The sequence below is a fragment of the Equus przewalskii genome, chromosome 21 (genome assembly GCF_037783145.1).
Source record: "Equus przewalskii isolate Varuska chromosome 21, EquPr2, whole genome shotgun sequence".
Classification (NCBI taxonomy): domain Eukaryota; kingdom Metazoa; phylum Chordata; class Mammalia; order Perissodactyla; family Equidae; genus Equus; species Equus przewalskii.
The window spans coordinates 19712717-19727200 of record NC_091851.1 but is presented as its reverse complement, the minus strand read 5'-3'; the positions used below and the strand labels follow the sequence as shown (position 1 = coordinate 19727200).

Below are 14484 nucleotides of genomic sequence, written 5' to 3'. Positions count from 1 at the left end.
GCTTGCAAGAAGTGAATATGATTCAGCAGAGGTACTCGGTCCTTCTGTAGGAACCAAGGAATTTCAAGGGGCAATAAATTCAAAAGTCAGTAGTTTTTAAAAGAAGCCTGGATAAATTAAGCAAAGACAGAATCAGGAATTTCCTCTGTGTATGTATTATTTTTTTTCCAAGTAATTTTATTGAGATCATGATGGTTTATAATATTGTGTAATTCAGAGTCAGGAATTTCTGATGAGGGGTGCCATGTTTGGGAAGGAGACCCTAGCCCCTTGCAAACTACCTTTTGGTGCCTGTGTGACCAAGTCCAGGCAGATGGAGGAGGGCAGGCCTTGGGTCAGCAAGCCACGCAGTGAACAGGCAGGTGAGCTGTTCCTGTGCTCTGCGCTGCCTCCCCACCTCCCAGCAGGCTGCCTACCTCCCACTGCCAGGGCTGGTATTAGCTGCGCACCAGCGTGGCCTGGCAGCTTTCTGCTGGAGTCCATGCTGACTTGGCCAGTGGCAGGGCCAATATTGTAAATATCACCTTGTTGCTAAACAGATGTCTTCAAGGAGGAATTATCTCAGCTCTTTGCTCCCCTTCTCTCTCTCAGCTTATAAGGTATTACTCATCCCTTTCTTTTCACTCCTTTCTTTTCCTTGTATTACTCAGGGCTCACATGGTCGCAAGAGACATGAACTGACAGGAACTAGTCTAGGCTAAAAGGGGAGTGTATTGGGGCTCACATGGCACAATTGTGTGAGAAGGGCAGGGTGACTGCTTCATCCAGTGCCCACCCCTCAGCCAGTCAGTCATGACCCATGGGGTAGAGCAGGGGTGAGGATTTCTCAGAAGGAGAGCGGCATCCAGTGCCCACCACACATCCAAAACTTGGGCCTGCCACACTCTCAGAGACCTCACTTCATCCAGTCAGCCCCCTCCTGGGTTTTCAGTTTTCTTATAATGAACCTTCTCTCCACCCCCTGTCACCCAAATGCTCGTCTTTCACTTAAAAAAAAAAAAAAAAAAAAAAAAAAAACACATCCCCAAGGTCTAAGTTCTTCCTTCTTTATGCTAGACTTCTTGAAAAGTCTACACTCTCACTTGTCCCTCTTCCCCACTTCATTCCCACACATTCTTTTCTTATCCCATCTTGTCAAGGTTGCCTCAGTGCTGAGCCCCAGGGATCCAGTGTCTGTCTGTCCACTAGCTCCCCACTTGGTATAGTGATTCCCTTCTGACTTGTATCCTCAGTCTGTAGCTGCTCCTCTGGTGTCTCCTTCCTCAGAGGCCAGGCATTCCTGTGGTCTGTATGGTGTGCACCCTGAGCTCCAGGTCCACATATCCTGCTTCCTGCTGTAACTCTACTAGGGTGGCCCAGAGGCACCAGTCTCAGGCTCCCCATACCCAAGTGTTCACCTAGTCTCTCCAGAGTCCACTGCCCTTTCCTGCAGCCCTCCAGCATCCTCTGCCCAGCCCCTGCTCACCCTCATTCCCACCACGCCCCAGCCAGGATCCACTGGCAGTTCCTGTGTTAGCTCTTTTCAGTTTTCTTCCTTACACTGAAGCCCCCACTGCTGCCTGGTTTGTATGACTCTAGCTAACTCTGCATCCCTCATCCCAGACCACCTGTTCAGGGGCTTGTGCCCCTCTGTGCTCTGACAGCACCTGAGCATGACACTCTAAACCTCTGCTTTCCCAGCTGACTATAAGCAGCTCTCAGACTGGAATGATGTCTGAGCATTAGTTGGAGCTCAGTGGTGAACAAATGGCTTTCTGTGTCCTGCTGAGAGGGATATGAGGATGAATGCCAGAGTTTATGTCTGCAAGGAGACAGCAAACATTCCTGAAAAGTTAAGCATGTTGCCAGAAAAAAAGGTACCAGAGCTTTCCCTGGGAAGCTTAGTTGTTCTGGTGTGGATTTTTCAGAAAAAAACACAAATTACAGAAAAAATAAAAGCACCCCATTCCTCTTTAAAATAAGCACCAAGGACTTTGAATAAAAGGTTCTATAAACCCAAACGAGAACTAAGCTAGTTTATTGAACTCAAAGAATCATTTTCACTAAACCACAAAGCAAACATTTTCCTAAAAACTACTTGGTTAACCAATACATAAAGGAACAAAGTCTGTGTATTTCCCAAAACAATTTAACTGAACATACAATTGACACGTTCGTTTTAGGTGCTTGCTAAATAAGTCAGTTTGGAAATTCATCTGTGCCCTCCTGCCTGGGCAGCTGAAGTCCAGGTGCCCAAGACCGATTGTAGTACCCATTATGCCATCCCCTCCCCCATCTTTGCCACAGGATTTGATGCACATGCTCTCCCACTGACTGGCCACCACGATGCCCAGCCTGACCCTGGCCCTCACATTTGCTGTTCAACCCAAATGCGGAGATTGGCTATTAACCCTGTAAATAGGCCCTCTGCCCCCCAGAGGCTGATGGTTCATGGTGGAAAGCTGAGCTGATGCAGACTGAGGGGCGGGAGCCTGTTTCTAGCATCCCAGGGCAGCTGTGCCTGAATCCATGCGTGGTACTGTGCTGAGCACAGGATGTGGAGGGTTTGGAACCTTGGGAGGCAAAATTATTCCTACCCCCTGCTGATAACCCCACAGAAGCTGCACTGCCCCCTTAGCTGAGCCCCCTCTCATGGGCCTGCTTGGAAGAGAGAGCGGCCACCTCTGGGTAGGTGTGTCCCACCTGAACCTGCCTCCAACTCAAGTGACCCAGCCCTGGTGCCCAGGTGTGTGGATGAGGTCTGTGCCACCAACCCATTTTACAGGTGGGCAAACAGAAGCCCTCAGGGAAGGTGGTCATAGCCTCCCCCAGACCTCTTAATTCTTAGGCTGCCATTTTTCCTCTGAGGAGAGTTCTGAGCTGGTTGGGACCCAGGGAGTCACCAGGCTTTCCCCCTCTCCCAGCTACAATTTCCTTTTCAGGTCACGGTGGGCTGTGAGGGCTTTCTAGACCTAAGGGCAGGAGCGTGAGGATGTGCAGCCTGGGAAGCAGTAAGATGATTCTCCAGGGCACGGGCCAGGCTGCAGCAGGAGCCCTATGACTTCAGATCCCTGGGAAGATGCAGGGAGGGAGCATCTGTCTGGTGATCCTAGGGCCAGCACTGAACATACACCAGGAAGGGAAAGGGGTAGGTGGCGAGCTGCTCCCTTCCCTCTTTGAGACGTCACTGGAGTCTTGGCCTGGAGCAGGGGGTGGAGCCACCTGATCAATAAGTCTAGGGCTGGCTGGCTGTGGTCCCACTGCTGCCTAGAGGAGCCACCTCAAGGAGCCACGCTGTCCACAGCTCTCCCTTGGTGAGTGAGGAGGCTGCCCTCTCAAGGGCTGGGACTTCTGGATGGAGTTCCATCCTGGGTGCATGGCACACTGCTCCTCTTCCCCTCCCAAGTCCCTCTGTCCCTGACTCATGCCCAGAAAACCCCCTTCTACTCGTCCCCCAACAACACTCTGTTCCTGTGCCTGTGGCCCCTAGCATGGGAGGAACAAGGGGTTAGAAGCACTTGTCCCTGTCACCACCACACATCCATTCCACATTTCTAAGTGCCATGGAAGAGATGGCAAGCCACAGAGGAAAAGGGCAGGGAAGTTGCCACTCTGGTCCCCCAGCACCGGGTGCCCCAAGTGCCCCCACATTGCTGCCTGTCTCATGGAGAACTCCCTGTCCAAAGTCTCTGTACCCCTCTCCAACCTTCTCCCACTTCTGGAATCCCTGAAGGAAGAAGGGGTAGGCCTGACCAACTGGGGAGGACCCTCAGCTGGCGAGGCTGGGAGTCTCTGTGTCCCGGCGGCTCTGGGAGAAGGCTAGTTGCTAGGAGCCCTCAGGGTCCAGACCCCTGTACTCCTGGGATGAGGAGCAATGGCAGAAGAGAGAAGGGCATTGGGAGACACTAAAGCTGCCCCTGAAGTGCCAGTTGTCCAAGGGGACCCTCAAGGAAGAGGCAGGGCGTATGCATGGGAGTGTCAGACTCCTTCAGTGCTGTCCACTATACATGGGAGCAGTGCTGCCATGGCTAGCTTCGGGCTAGGCCTACTACTGCTGCTGCTGCTGCTGCTGACCACCCACCCTGGAACTTTGGAGGCTCAGCACTGGTCACATGGCTGGTACCCTGGAGGAAAGCGAGCCTCTAGTTCACCCCAGAACACCCAGCATGCCCTTAGGCCCCCAGGTGGATGATGGGTTTCCTCAGCCTGAATGAGAAGAAGAAAGTGCTGGCTGGGGCTCCTTCACCTACCTTGAGCCTTGGGTGGGGGTAGGGAGGGCAGGCTGCAGCCTCAGCTCTCTGCTGAGGAAGGATCCTGGGCACTGCAGCAAGCAGCCCAGGCCAGATTGCCCATAGCCACCCAAGCGATGCCCTGGTTCCCCATGAGGACAGTGTGCCCTGGGAGAGCAGGACCATGGCTCCGTGGCCCCTCCACGGGAAGCAGCACCTGGTACAGAGACTGCTGGTAAGTAGGGTGACAGGCCCCCAGCATTGGCCACCAGTAGCCATCAAGACTAAGAACTGGGGGTTATGAGGGGAGGGAGGCATGGTGAGATACCACTGAGCTTGGTGCTCTTGCTGCCCACAGTATGGTGCCATCTGCCATCTTATTTCCCAGAATTCTAGACAATGTGTAATACGTTTATGTTAAAGTAAAATCACTAGTGGAGTAGAAGAAGATAATTGTACTAAAAACCTCCATAAATAAGACAGTGGTGGCGGTGGGATTCCCCAGGCTTCTTAACAGTCAAGAGAAACCAGTAAGTCTCAAGGTGGGCAGGCCTCTGGCCAGGGGGCGCCCACTCACACTGATAGGCAGCAGCAGGGTCCTGAGAACCGTGCTCAGTGACATGTGCAGTAGGAATGACTGGTTGCAGAGCTCCGCAAGGCCATAGCAGAAGATGAGTGTGGGGAGATGGTTTATTACTATTTTACAGATTGTACTTTAAAGTGCACCAGGGGGGTACAGTAACTAAAGGAGAAAGGGGTAAATTTTTCTGTAAGGCAACACCTTATCGCCTAATTTAAGTCGGTGTTAGCTCAGATTTTCGCATATCAAGTTTGTTGTGCGCAACGCCGCATGCCCAGGGAGCTAGAGAGACCCGACGCTGGGTTCCCTAGGAGCCGGAGCGCGCGGGGCGGGGCGAGGGGCTTGGGTCGGACGACGGACGCGACGACACATATCCGCACGACGTAGGAGCAGGCAAGGGCGCACCCTGGTCGGCGAGGCTAAGGCTGGTGGGGAGGGGAGGGGAGGCGAGGGGCGGGCAAGGCCGCAGGTTGGCGGCCAGGTGACCAGATCTTCCGCTGGAATGACCGCACCATCCTCCCGCAGACCGGACTCCGACCGCCGCCCCCCGCCGCCCTCCAATAAAGATGTGAGGTGTCCGAAGCTGTTGCCTCGGGTTCTGTCCTTCGTCCTCTCCCTCTCCCACCCCTACCAAGACCGTTCCCTGTGTGCGGCTAGAGGGACGCTCGGCTCGCAGGCAGAAGGGACACGGGGCGAGGCCGGGCTCCGCAGGGAGGGCGCAGCCCAGGCCCTCTGGCGGGGGGCGGCTGCAGACCCGCAGGCTCGCAACCCGCGCCGCTAGCTCCAGAGGGTGGGGATGGGAGTGAGTAGCCTGCGGACTACACGTTCCGTGCTGCCCTGCGGCCGCTTCCGGCCCCCGTGATACTCTGCGGCACGCGGACTCGGACGGCCTTGGTCATGCTGCGCGCGCTGAGCGTTTTGGGCGCGCGGCCCCGGTGCCGGGCCCCGTGCCAGCTCCCGGCCCTGCTGCTGCTACCCGCGCGCGGCCGCAAGACCCGCCACGACCCGCCGGCCAAGTCCAAGGTCGGACGCGTGGCGACCCCGCCCGCAGTGGATCCTGCGGAATTCTTCGTGCTGACGGAGCGTTACCGGCAGTACCGCCAAACCGTGCGCGCCCTCAGGTGTGTGTGACGGAGGAGAGGTGTGTCGGGGCGGGCGGGCGAAGAGGGTGCTGACTTTGGGCACGTCTCGGTCCAGGCTGGAGTTCGTGTCCGAGGTGCGGAGGAAGCAGCACGAGGCCCGGGCCGGGGTCCTGGCAGAGCGCAAGGCGCTGGAGGAAGCCGCTGAGCACCGCGAGCTGATGGCCTGGAACCGGGCGGAGAACCAGCGGCTGCAGGAGCTGCGGTGAGCGGCGGGCCGGGGCGGCGCCGCCGGGCGGGCCGGGAGACCCACCCGCGCTCAGGCTCAGCCTCTCGCCCCTCCCAGGATAGCGAGGCTGCGGCAGGAGGCGCGGGAGCAGGAGCAGCGGCGGGCGGAGGAGAAGGCCCGCCAGGCCCGGGAGGCGCAGGCCTGGGCGCAGCTCAAGGAGCAGGAAGTGCTGCAGCTGCAGGTGGGCCGCGTGTGCAGGGGGCGGGGCTGCAGCCGGGGACGACTCCTGTGCGGCGGTGGGCGTCCTGGGCGCAGCCAAGTGGGGCGCTGGCTACGTGCTGAGAGAGGCAGCGCAGCCTGAGCCTTGAGAGAGGGTTAGCAGGTGACGATCCAGGAGACGGAGAGCAAGGAGAGTGCCTGTCGGGCGCAAAGACCCGAGGTGAGAGTTGACACTTGAAAGTGTTCCAGTGGCTCGCGGGCGGTAAGCCCATTTCTGTGGGAGGGACTCCTGCCGTCCGCAGGGAGTTTGTATTTTGCCTTATGGGTGATAAAGTCACCGAAGGGTTAAATATTCTGGGCTAGGATGGCAGGGTTGAGACTCAAAAAGCAGCGAGACATGTTAGGAGTGATCCAGCGAGAATGGATGAGGCTTGAATAACAGTAATAGAGAGAGGAGGAGGAGTTTGAGAGAGTCTGAGAGACCCAGGCCACACTGAGGGACTGACTCCGCCCAGCGGGACCGAGATCCCTGCAGCTGGTGTGCTTGGGGTTCTGGGCTGAGGTGTCCAGCGGACGATTATCTAAGAAAGAGGAATGTGGCACGGCTGCCTGACCTTCTTCCACTGGAAGGTCAGTGAGGCACTCAAAGAGCACCTAGGCTCCAAGCATCCTTCCCAGGAGAGAGTTGTGGCTTCCTGAGTGGGCTGAAGCCCAGCAGGCATGTGCTGGGAGCTCCCATTCAGCTGGCCTTCTCTCTCCCAATAGGAGGAGGCAAAAACCTTCATCACCCGGGAAAACCTGGAGGCGCGGGTGCAAGAAGCATTGGACTCTCCGAAGAGCTACAACTGGGCCATCACCAGAGAAGGGCTGGTGGTCAGGCCGAAGCACAAGGGCTCCTAAGGGCCCAGTAAAGACAGTGCCCATCCAAGGACCATGCATGTAAGGGGTAGGAGGGTTGGGCCTGATCTGGAATAAAGCAGTTGGTGTTTCCCATGCAGAAGGAGGCTCAACCTGTTGCCACACAGCCCTCGCGTTCTGGCCTCTGCACCTACCACTTGCTCAGAAACTCCCACGCACAGTGCTCTGCTCTGCACTCATGTGCAGTTCTCACAGAGCACCAGACCTGAGGGGTGTCCATCTCACAGAGGAGCAGATTGGGCCATAGTCCCTGTGGGCAGCCAGGTCATCTCTTGAGTATCCTCGAGGGCAGGGGTTGGCAAATTACAGTTCTTGGGCCAAATCTGGCCTGCTGCTTGTTTTTGTAAATAAAGTTTATTGGAACACAGTCACACCCATTCATTGACTACTTTCACACTACAGTGGTAGAGATGAATAGTTGCGAGAGAGACCATATGACTTGCAAAGTCTAAACTATTTGTTATATGGCTTTTTATAGACGTTTGCTGACCCCTGAACTAGGGCTTTGGCTCCAGCCAGGAGCAGGTCTCATGTCTGATACCTGAGACATAAGCTGACCATTGGCCAAACACCTGCTTCAGTTTCACCCTGGGCTTTGCTGGCCAGGGTCTGGTGTGCCCAAGCCACAACAGGCAAGGAGGAGACCCCATTTCTTCTGGTGGTCCTCTCCACCCGTGGCCTCAGTGACCCACGTTTGCCTTGGCATTACCAGCTTCCTCAGACCACACACCAGAATTGTGCTGGGAGGGGAGGCCTAGTTGACCAAGGTTTTACAAGGTCAGTGTGGTTTGTCAAGCACTTGGACCAAACCCTATGGGTACCAGAAGTACTTGGGATTGCAAGGTTAAATAAACGAGCATATAGATCCATGGCCCCTATTCAGATGCAGGCCCTCAAGCAACATCTGGGATGAGATTGAAGAGACATGTTTCTCTGAGCCAGAGCTGCTGGCCCTTTGCCACCTTCACCTGAACTTGCCCCGATACCACCAGAGGAAAAAAACCAGAATCTCAGCTTCTTTCCCCAACTCCCATGTTTTAGAAAGGATCTGGGAACCCCCAAGAAAGGAAAACCTTTTAGGGAATATGAACAATGGCTCACATTCAGGTGAGGAAGCAAGTAATAGAGGTGCAAGCAGAGGGCCAGTGGTTATAATAGTGCCTTGCACCCAGCCCTGATCAGGGCACTGCACCCCTGAGGGCAATGGCTTCCCTCCTCAGGCTGGTAACAGAAGCTCTTCGCTTCCCTGGCACTGAGGCTGGGCACTGCACAGTGGAGTCCTTGATTTCAGGTGCTCAGCATAACTTCTGGGGTGAGAGCCAATGGGCACACCTTGTGGGCCATGGATTCGCAACTGTGCCCACAGCCTTGGGCTTTATTGTGAGGCGTGGACCTTCCCCTGCAGTGGAAGCCTTTGGTAAGCTTTGACATGGGATGCTGGGCCCGGGTTTGGAAGTCCAGTCCCCGCCCCTCTGCACCAGCATCCAGACAAGCCATCTGTCTTCAGGTAAAGGAGACAGTGTCATACCTTCTTAAAGCTCTGTCTTTGGGCCGCTTTTCTTCACTGCCAACCTTTACTGTCCTGCATGGGACTGTAACTCATTAGGTTTCACTGCTCATGCCAGTATGTCATGAAGAGCCACCCGTAAACCAAGTTTCAGCATTTGTATTCTCTACCCACAGCATCTCACTGGTATAGGCACAAATAGGCAGCTTACTGGTACCTTTAGGGTTAACTCACACCCAGTCCCCTCTGTACCTGCGTCTAATGGGTCATAGAGTACTGCTATGTGCACAGGTAAGCTGTTAGATAGTATCTAGTCTGGGTTGCAGAGTTGTGTGGTATCCCACAGAAGAATGCCTATCTCCAGTAGAACCCTGATGGGCATGGTCTTGCTCAGAGTCACCAGGGTCTCTTCCTGATAACTTTTTTTTTTTAGGAAGATTGGCCCTAGGCTAACATCTGCTGCCAATCTTCCTCTTTTTTTTTTCTTTTCTCCCCAAAGCCCCAGTACATAGTTGTATTCCCTAGTTGTAAGACATTCTAGTTCTATGTGGGACATGGCCACAGCGTGGCCTGATGAGCGGTGCTAGGTCCGCGCCCAGGATCCAAACCGGCAAGCCCTGGGCCACTGAAGCAGAGTGTGCAAACTTAACCACTCGGCCACAGGGTTGGCCCCCACGAGGGTCTCTTCTGATTGTTACCTTTTAAGTTCCAAATATGGTTTGGGTCTGCTGCAGACCATGTGAGCCTGGACCTCCTAGAGAATCTTCTCTTGCTCAAGACTCCACTTGTGGGTAGTAGATTTGAGGGCTACCCGGTAAATGCATTTGGAGCATGATACCCCAGTGTAAGTGCTTTCACCAAGGTTTCAAGAGGCCTACAGCGCTTTGTGCACAATGGGGTAGAGAGGCTACATTGGAGGACAAGTATAGTTTGTGTTTTACTTGTGGGGAGAGGTTTGCTGACCCCCCCAGGAACTTTGCTGAGTGAGCAAAATTTTTCCCAGGATTTCTCTCCCCTATCAAACATAAGTGTTTTACCAAAACACTCAGGATTCCTGTCCCTTCCAATTCTCCAGGATAAGCAGCATGACATCAATGAAGTGGACCACCGTGATTTCTGGGGGGTAGGTGATCAAGGTCTTGAGGATTGGGTTGTACACAACTTACAGCTGTTCCCTTCTTGCGCTGGGTGGTGATGGTCTGCTGCCAGGGGGGAGCAAATGCTTGTGGTGCTCCAAGTGGACAGGAGAGGAGGAGACAGCATATTTAGGCATGGATGGGTGCTGGGTGCCTCCTTAATCTGTTCTGTCGAGACCACACTAGACGTGAGTAAGCCTGAAATCACCCATATTTTCCCCATATATTCCAAGTTTTCTGTGTGGAATACAGTCACAGGTGTCCAATATTCCCTGAAATCTTTGGGAAAGCTCCCCCAGAACTTACCCTGTGGTTATTTCCCTGGCACACGTGCAGAGGTAAAATGGATTCCTAGGAAACAAGCCCAGTTGACTGCTGAAATAAGGACAGTTGTGAATTCTGACAGGAAGAGTCAAGCTTGGAACTCTTTTTTCCTTCCCAAATAGGAAGTCTGAAGCATATTTGCAGCCCCAAATCCTGAGACAGGCAGGCATTTCTCTTGTTGGGTGCTTCAATGAGTATTTCCTCAGTGCAGGTAAGTGCATAAACCATAAATGTGAACATCCATGTCAAGAAACAGAATACTCTGGGTCTAATTCATAGTTCAGTTTACAAGGGCTGAGATCAAGAACCCGTAAGGAAGAACACTGTGCTGCCACAAAAGGGCCCAGTAAAGTAACGTTAAAAAGTCAGAGCTGCATAAGCTCCAGCCGCAGCAGTGCTCCACTGGTCACTCCACTAATGGCTCACAGATACCCAATAATCTTCCCCAAATGTTGGGGCATTTCGCCTCGCTGAGGGTAAGAACGCAGGTAAGTGGTTGGAAGTTTCTGGGAAGTTGTGTTCTAGTTCATGCTCCTTCATTTTTTCATTTTAATGCTGGCTGCCGGGGGGAGAGAGGGTCTGGGAGTGGAATTGTGTGTCTGGGAAATCCAGAACAGATATAAACGTCAGCCACGGCTGCTGCCCCTTCGCCCGTCACTCCCAGAGCCTGAGCCCCCGGATGCTGGTGCTGGCTGACCCGCAGCTGCTCCTGTTGGGACTGCAGCACTCCTGCAGGAACCCAGGAGCCACGCTCATCCCGCTTCTGCCGCTGCAGCTGCCGGAGGTGCCCCAGAAGCTGAGGGGAAACGTGGAGTCGCCTTCCCTCTGGCCTCAGAAACAGATCTTTTGTCGGTGACTCCTAGGTTATTGTCATACTGGAAGCCAGCTGGCAGGGAAGTCTGGGAAATGCAGTGTGCAGCCTCGAGCCTTCTGTGGAGCTGAGAGCTGTGGATGAATGACTGGTATAAACTAATTCTTTAGAAGCACTATGTCTCACAATTTATAGTATTTAGAGTGGGATCGGCAGAATTGTTTTGTGTGGACTTTTTTGAAATAAGAGGATGAAACTTGACACAGGAATGTATTTTGACAATTAGGGATTTATACTTTCTTAAATTCTGCAAAAATTATCAATAGCTGCAAACATAGCCTATCACTAGCTTGTTTTTTAATCTGAAAACATTCTGATACTTTTAAATGTAATTTTGTCTGAAAACAAATATAGTTCACTTCTAACTTTTAATAATTGACAAACTGTATTCGTCAAGAAGGGTTTCATGTAAAATATCTTCAAATTAACGTTTGGCAAAAGTCATCATTAAAATATATATTTTTGAAAACAGTTTATAAGCAGCTGTTCTACCTCCCTTTTATCATTATTTATTAGGATTGTCACTTCCTTGTGTGAGACACGTGGTTTTTTGCCTCTGAATATTTTATTGCTGCCTGTGACATTCAGCACTTAGGAAAAAAGTTTAAATAACAAATTTCCAGTATTTCAGTTACTTCCTGACCTGGTGAAATTTGTGTTTGTTTTGGGGTGATCTTTGCAAGTATACTAACTGTTGTTAAGGGGAAAACTGATTTGGGGATGACTTGAGCTGCTTAAGTCACACCTCGTGGTTTCCTGAGCCCTTTTGTGAGTTTATAATAGAAATAAAATAAGACCTTGTAAAAAAAATCTCCCAGAGAGATGGGAGTGTTTGCATGACTGCTCCGCTCACTGCTTCAGCCCATAAATCCATAGGAATAAATTAAAATGAGAGAAAGCACTGTGAGAGGCTAGGTAGCTTAGTGGTTACAAGCCTGGTGCAATCTGCCTGGGTTTGAACCCCAGCTACCCCTTTACTACCTTGAGTGTCTTTGGGAATATTTCGTAGCCTCTCTGTGCCTCAGTTTCCTCAAAAGCAAAATAGGGATAATACTGGTATCTACCTCTAAGATTGTTGTGGCAAGTAAATGAGACATTCGTGTAAAGCTAAGGTCAGTGCCTGGGAAGCAGTAAGTGCTCAGTGTGTGTTAAATGCTGTTGTTGTTATTTTTCTAGTGAAGCTAGAGAATGGCCTCAAATTCATACCATTGACTAAGAAGAATTACATGCCAAGTACAGTCTCTGGAGGAGGCCAAGATCTGCCCTGTGGTTCCCCTTATCTCCAGCAGAGGGCAGGCTCATCAAGACAGTGACAAGGCCCTCAAAAATGTAAAACTGAAAGATAAGATTGGTAAATTTCACTACATTCTTTTTTTTTTAAATGAAAGAAAGGGGGCCGCCTGGTGGTGTGGCAGTTAAGTTTGTGTGTTCCACTTCAGTGGCCCAGGGATCGTGAGTTTGGATTCCTGACACAGACCTATGTACCCACTTAACATGCTGTGGGATGCATCCCACATATAAAGTCGAAGAAGATGGGCACAGACGTTAGCTCTGGGCCAATCTTCCTCAGCAAAAAGAGGAGGATTGGCAGTGGATGTTAGCTCAAGGCTAATCTTCCTCAAAAAAAAAAAAAAGAAAGAAAGAAAGAAGGAAGGAAGGAAGGTCTTTAGGAACCTAGGTAGATGTTCTCCCAGGCTCTCCTCTAAAACCCGTCTCAAATCTGTTGCTCTCTGTGCATTTGCAGTTTCAGTCTCTGTCTCTCATTTGAAAGTAAGTTGCAGACATCATGACACTATACTTTATCTCTAAACACTTAAACATAGATCTTTTCAGAACAAGGTCATTTTCTAAAATAACCATAATGCCATTATCTACCCCAGAAATCAAACAACTCCCCATTTCCTCCTCCCCCTAGCCCCTGGCAACTACCATTCTCTATGAATTTGACTACTCTAGATATCTCATGTAAGTGGAATCATGCAATATTTGTCTTTTGTGACTGGCTTATTCCCTTAGCATGATGTCTTCAAGATTTGTCCATGTTGTAACATGTGTCAAAATTTCCTTCCTTTTTAAGACTGAATAATATTCCATTGTTGTATATACCACATTTTGTTTATCCATTCATCCATCCATGGCCACTTAGGTTGCTTCCATCTTTTGGCCTTTGTGAACAATGTTGATATGAACATGACTATACAAATATCTCTTTAGGACCATGCTTTCAATTCTGTTGGATATATACCTAGAAGTAGAATTGTTACATCATATGAGAATTTTATTTTTAATTTTTTGAGGAATCACCATACTGTTTTCTGTGGCAGCTGCACCATTTTACATTCCCACCAATGGTGCACAAGCGTTCCAGTTTCTCTACATCCTTGCCGACACTTGTCATTTTCTGGTTTTGTTTGGTTGGATGGTTGGTTTTGATAGTAGACATCCTGATGGATGTGAGGTGATATCTCATTGTGATTTCTATTTGAATTTTTAAATGTTGATGAAGCCTAGATTATCAGTTTTTTTCTTTTATGGATCATGCTTTTGGTGTCACATCTAAGAACTCATTACCTAATCACAGGTAATGAAGATTTTTTCCTACTATTTCTTCTAGAAGTTTGATAGTCTTATATTTTACATTTAGATCTATAATCCGTGTCAGTTAATTTTTGTATAAGGTGTAAAGTTCGAGTCAAGGTTCATTATTTCACATATGATGTCTAGTAGTTCTCAAAACATTTGTTGGAAAGACTAGCTTTTCTCCTTTGAATTACCTTTGAACCTTTGTCCAAAATCACTTGACCTTGTCAGTTTCTTGGTTTTGACAATGTGCTGTGGTTGTGTAAAATGCTACCAATAGGAGATCTTGGGGGAAGCTGGGTAAAAGGTATAGGGTAAATCTTTGTGCTATTTTTGCAACTTTTATGAGTCTTTAAATATTTCAAAATTTGATACTTTAGAAATCAGTTGGTTGTGTTTGTGTGGGTCTATTTTTAGACTCTCTATTCTGTCCCTCTGATCTATGATCTGTGTGTCTTGATTTTTGTAACTTTATGGTAACTTTTTTTTTAAGATTGGCACCTGAGCTAACATCTGTTGCCAATCTTCTTTTTTTCTTCTTCTTCTCCCCAAAGCCCCCCAGTACATAGTTGTATATTCTAGTTGCAGGTCCTTCTAGTTGTGCTATGTGGGACGCCGCCTCAGCATAGCCTGATAAGTGGTGCCATGTCCGTGCCCAGAATCCAAACTGGAGAAACCCTGGGCCGCCAAAGCGGAGCAGGCAAACTTAACCACTCGGCCACTGGCCAGCCCCTATGGTAATTCTTAAAATCGAGTAGTATGATTCCCCCATCTTTATTCTTCTTTTGTTACTGAGCCCCAAGGGACTGGTGACCCTCAAGTGTGTCCTTTTG

The 14484-nt window shown here is 50.6% G+C and overlaps 2 protein-coding genes across 3 annotated transcripts; both read left to right on the top strand.

Annotated features, from left to right (window-relative positions):
- The first annotated feature begins 3714 nt into the window (after positions 1-3714).
- Positions 3715-4648, top strand: LOC103555821 (progonadoliberin-2). The gene is made up of 2 exons (XM_070587983.1): positions 3715-4163; positions 4286-4648. The coding sequence occupies exons 1-2, from the start codon at positions 3854-3856 to the stop codon at positions 4510-4512; spliced, it is 537 nt and encodes a 178-aa protein (XP_070444084.1). The 5' UTR covers positions 3715-3853; the 3' UTR covers positions 4513-4648.
- Positions 4649-4892: 244 nt separating this feature from the next.
- Positions 4893-7600, top strand: MRPS26 (mitochondrial ribosomal protein S26). Of its 2 annotated transcripts, none has more exons than XR_011530744.1 (4): positions 4893-5909; positions 5986-6132; positions 6214-6535; positions 7081-7600. XR_011530744.1 is itself a non-coding variant. In XM_008527604.2 (4 exons), exons 1-4 carry the CDS (start codon positions 5686-5688, stop codon positions 7213-7215), a joined length of 630 nt encoding a protein of 209 aa, XP_008525826.2. In that variant the 5' UTR covers positions 4893-5685; the 3' UTR covers positions 7216-7600. The 2 variants fall into 2 exon arrangements, 1 of the variants encoding a protein (XP_008525826.2); XM_008527604.2 differs by having other exon boundaries at positions 6214-6337.
- Positions 7601-14484: the final 6884 nt, after the last annotated feature.